General features: G+C 47.0%; 1 protein-coding gene across 1 annotated transcript; it reads right to left on the bottom strand.

Moving 5' to 3' along the window:
- Nucleotides 1-207: 207 nt before the first annotated feature.
- PMAIP1 (phorbol-12-myristate-13-acetate-induced protein 1) lies at nucleotides 208-4,442 on the bottom strand. Its single transcript, XM_047828825.1, has 2 exons — nucleotides 4,202-4,442; nucleotides 208-1,876 (listed from the first exon to the last, which is right to left on the bottom strand). Exons 1-2 carry the CDS (start codon nucleotides 4,257-4,259, stop codon nucleotides 1,770-1,772), a joined length of 165 nt encoding a protein of 54 aa, XP_047684781.1. The 5' UTR covers nucleotides 4,260-4,442; the 3' UTR covers nucleotides 208-1,769.
- Nucleotides 4,443-4,806: the final 364 nt, after the last annotated feature.

Here is a 4,806-nt window from a genome sequence, read left to right as displayed (position 1 = left end):
TTCCGCTATCTCCTCTGCCAGTTAAACCGTAAGTCCCTTGACAGCAGAAGTCATGCTAAACGTCCCCGTGTTTTCCACTCCTGCCCCAGAGCTGGAACCCAGGAGGCGGTGATCAGCCATGTGCCTGCAGACGGAAATCGGTGAAACGATTTTGGTTTTGTAACGAACATTCGGCAGCTTACGTGACCAAAGTAAACGCGCAGCCAAGACTGGTGATAATCTTTAATAGTTTACAGCTACAGTATAAAGTTTTACCTGTATAAATACAATTACAGACCATAAATATCCATAGGGCAAAAGATCTGCCTCCAGACAGATCAAAAAACATCGTTGCCACGAAATAAACTAACAGCCTTAAGTAACACTGCAGAAAAACAGATACTGAGGTAATTTTTCATCTAAAGTGACTACAGCCTATCATGAAAACATTCTTACTGTTCAAGTACTTATGGAAAGCCTGGTCTCACAATCTAAAAATGTAACTTTAACGAATACGCTTTGAAACTGAACAAAATATTTTAATTATAAATAGGTAAAATAAATAAGATCATTCTTGCTGAAATTCAATCATGACATTATTATTTCTTTTTTATGTATTTGGGGGCTTTGTCGGTAGTCTGGCCTTCTAACAATAAAAGGGGGGAATTCATGATACCTTTCATGAACCTGCATATTATTATAATGCAAATTACACATATAGATGAACCTACATATTATTTCATATTTCATATCTCATGAACCTACATATTATTATAATGCAAATTACACATATAGATGAGATTTCCATTCTGGATGAGCAATCCATTCTTTTTTTAAAAAAGTATATCCTATGTAAAACATGCTTAATTTCTTTTAAAGAACCACTTCTTGCAAGAGGTACACTGACTAGTATGAGAAAAGGCAACTTACAGATTTTCAAAACTTCTTTAGAAATACATTCATTTTCCTATCAAGTTACTTGAGAATTTTTGTTTCACTAAGTTTTAATTACAGCAGTAGAAAGCCTAAATTGCTTTTTCCCCCATTATTTCTCAGTATGCAAATTCCCGCGTTCTTTATGTTGTAACATCCTAACCGGTAAGAATCTTACTGGCACCATATAACATCTCTATCACATTTCTTCCCAAGTACAGACTTTCCAGCGAAGATTCAGAGGAACATAATTCAATGAAGGGTCATCCGAACAGAAGCAATACATTTCGAGTCAAAAGGAAAAAGCTTTCAAATTACCCTATATTTTGTAGTGACCTACGGGATCAACACTCGCCATGACATTGTGTTTCCAGAATGAAATCTTTACTTTTAACAAGGTAATATATAAACTGAATACTATACAGCACTTTTCTGTCTTCCAAAAGTGAAAACCAACACTGAACATTCGCTCTTTCTTGCCCCTGCCCACCGTTATCCGTTTGCCAGCACCCCTGGGCAGCAACCTTCAGCACACATACCAGAATAATTTTCGAAGTAAAAACTCAAGGTATAAGTAATTCATTCCTTATGTTGCACAGTTCCTCCATTCTTGCTTTACAAATAAACAAAGTGGTCTTATAACGTTCTCCCGAGCCCCAGAAAAATGACTTCTGGGAAATCCCCGACAGAAATCCTCTTGGATGTATCCCATCCTGGTTTCCAAGGGCATCCAAAGCAAGTGAGATCTCCCTCACAACCTCCATTACAAGGCAGTCTCTTCTAACTGATGAAATTTGCATCCACTGGGGAACCTTCCATCTCAAAGCCATCTCCTCATTCGAAAGCTCCCAAAGCAGTCAGGTTCCCGAGCGGAAGAGTTTGGATATCAGATTCATAAGCTTCTGTCGGAAATTCAGTTTGTCTCCAAATCTCCGGAGCTGCATGGCACATTCCACTTCGGGCTCTGAAAAGGAAAGCAAACCATCAAAATCATGCTGACATGACAAACTGTAACCGGCAAGAGCCCCATCCGAGGGGCAAGCTGAGTGTGCATCCAGTGAAGCGTTGATGTCAACTTTAGCTCGAAGCACACCCATTTTCTGAACGTGAGAAAGGTTACTTAGAACACACGTGACATATGTTAACACGGTGTGACTCATAAACAAAAAAACAACAGTTACAGTAAGAATGAAGACTTTTACTTTGAAGTCTTTTTTTTTTTTTAACGCATACCGGATGAGGTAAATGTCATCTTTCTTTCAATAGGGACATTTATGTCACACACCGCAGTGTAGTGAGCCTTTGCCAGCCTCAGATGATGTCATCCTTTTCTCTCTCATTTTAGGCTGGTTGGGGGAACAGAAGTCGGAATTCTAAACTTTATGTTGTTTTCAAGTAGGATTTATTTTATAAATGGCAGTAATTCACAGCTCATATTATGCCTTCATTAATAGGCAAATCCAAATGTGTTCTTATCCCCATTTAAAAAAACTCTTTGAAATCTAGTAAGTCTCATAAAATCTTGTATCCAAATTAAGCCCACATTCTCTAAAATAACTTAGAAATTTATATTCTACTGTAAATCAAATTCTTCCTACAAACCAATTTTTTTTCATACAATCTTCCTATACTTTTTTTTTCTTTGGGGGCCAATAATCTTTTATTTTTTTTTAATATAATTTATCATCAAATTGGCTAACATACAATAACACCAATACATAAATTGGTGTAAAGTGTGCTTTTGACAAACCAAATTTGTACCAATCTGTTGCCTTTATGAGTGAAGCAGAAAATACAACGTTTAACTCACATGTGTACTACGTTTGAAACGTGAGATATTATAATTAAACAAATATTAATTGAAGAAAAAGGATTACTAGGAGAGTTTTAAAAAAATGATCCCTTTCACCAAAAAAGGGGGCAGAAAATAGCTGCTAGTTGTTTCCTAAATCTTTATTAATTACACTTCTATAAATGTAGGAACAAAAAAAATTGTAACTAGGTGGAGCGGCGATCTCACTAAACCTATTATGGGAATCATCTCACAATGTATACATATGTCAAATCATCATCTGATATATGCATATACCACATCAAAGCTAATACAATGTCACAGGTCACTTATATCTCAATTAAACAATGTATTACTATCGAATTAAGTTTAAGAGGGCCCTTATTACTGGGAACGAAGTTAAATGGCAGGCAGGTTATTCTCAGGTTAGGCCTTCCCAAAACAGGAGAATTCTTGGACTACCCAAAGGGTAGGCCAAGCTTTTTCCCTCCCGAGCAAGACCCGAGAGACAGCAACAAGGTACCAAGTTAGCCTTGGCCGTATCGTCAATCACCACTTCCTTTGCACGCCTCAGGGGCTCTATAAAGCGAAACCAACTTTAAAAGGGGGCCATTATCGTCTGATGCAATAGCAGTAGATTTCGAGCCCAGAGCCTTTCTGCCTTCTTCGCTACAGCCCCTTGGCAGATGACTGCCTTGTTTGGTAAGATTTAGAAGGGGGGGGGGGGGGGCTCTGAAAAGTTATTTGATGGGGCTATATGTGGGGAGGAGGGGAAAGTGGATGGATTAAAAACCACTGCAGACCGACTCCTGTTCTTCTCCTATCCCATCCCCGCAACAATAACGATTGTTAAAATGTTGCACTTTTAACAAAGCAGCAAAACTTTCTAGGCTCCTGGCCGCAGTGGTCCTCGCAGGGCCTCTGCAGCGCTCCATCAGTCCTTTGTGGGCGAGCGTGAAGGTACCAAGCCAAGTACTGCTGTTTTGCGTTGGGGGGCCCGAGAGTGGCCACACTCAGAGTGGGGACCCCCATGGTCCTCGCCTCAGGAGGAAGAGGGCTCGTCTCAGGAAGCGCTGGAGGCTCCCCGAGTCTCTCTCCCGCCCCCACCTGCCGTGACAATGACTTTCTCCTCGTGATGGTCGCCCGCACTTGCACTTTTCCTCCCCGCGGCCCCAGGGCTGAGCAACTGGGGATGCAAAGCAAGCGAAGCAAGCGAAGCAAGCGAAGAAGAGGCTTTCTGCCTCCGTCCAAACCGCCATCTGCATCCCAAATCGGGTTTCCTCCCGCGCCGTCTCCACGGTCCCGGGGGGAAACCCCGCAGGGCTTCCTGGAGGCGCCCCCAAAGCACATGCAGGGGCGCAGACCTGCCCGACCCGGAGGCCGCGTGCCGACGGACTGAGCCCGCCGCGACCGAGACCCCGGCCCCGGCCCCGGCCCCCGCCCCGACCCCGGCCCCGGCCCCGGCCGGGTTCTCAGCGGGACCCAGCTGCTCCCTACCTGCCGGGGCCCGCGCGGGGCTCGGCTGCGCGCTCTTACGCGTCCTCTTCCCAGGCATCTCCGCCAGCGGCCGCCGGCCACCGTGCCGCAGGAGCCCGGGGTTCTCGGTCCCCTACCCCGAACACCTCGGGGCGGCGGCACGCGAGCTGCACGCGCGGGGGGGACGGGCCGGACCGGGGCGGCGGGACCCAACTCTACCAGCGACGACAGGCGCGCGCACCTCTCAGGTCTGAGCGCCGGCCGGCTCCCGCGCTCTCCTCTTATGGGGACTTCCCGGGGACGGTGACGTAGCGAAACTTGACTCTGCGCCCGCCCCTGTCCCCGCCCCCCCCCCCCCCCCCCCGAGGGCAGCCGCGTGGGGAGGACCTGCCCGGACTCGCTCGCGGTCCGCAGCGGCGCCGGTCCGCGGCGGGGGGCTCAGCGCTCCCGGCGCGGAGACCCTGCCCCGCCCCCAGATCGCTCGGGTCGCGGACGCGGGCCGGGGGCCGGGGGTGTCGGGGCCGAGAGGCTGCGCCCGAGGTCGCGGTCGTGGCGGGAGTCCGGGAGTCACGAGAGGGGAAAGTTCTCGTGGCGGGAAGGCTGGGGGCGGGGAGGCCGGGCGCTCG

This window comes from Prionailurus viverrinus, chromosome D3 (assembly GCF_022837055.1).
Source record: "Prionailurus viverrinus isolate Anna chromosome D3, UM_Priviv_1.0, whole genome shotgun sequence".
Taxonomy (NCBI): domain Eukaryota; kingdom Metazoa; phylum Chordata; class Mammalia; order Carnivora; family Felidae; genus Prionailurus; species Prionailurus viverrinus.
This window is presented reverse-complemented; position numbering and strand designations above follow the sequence as displayed.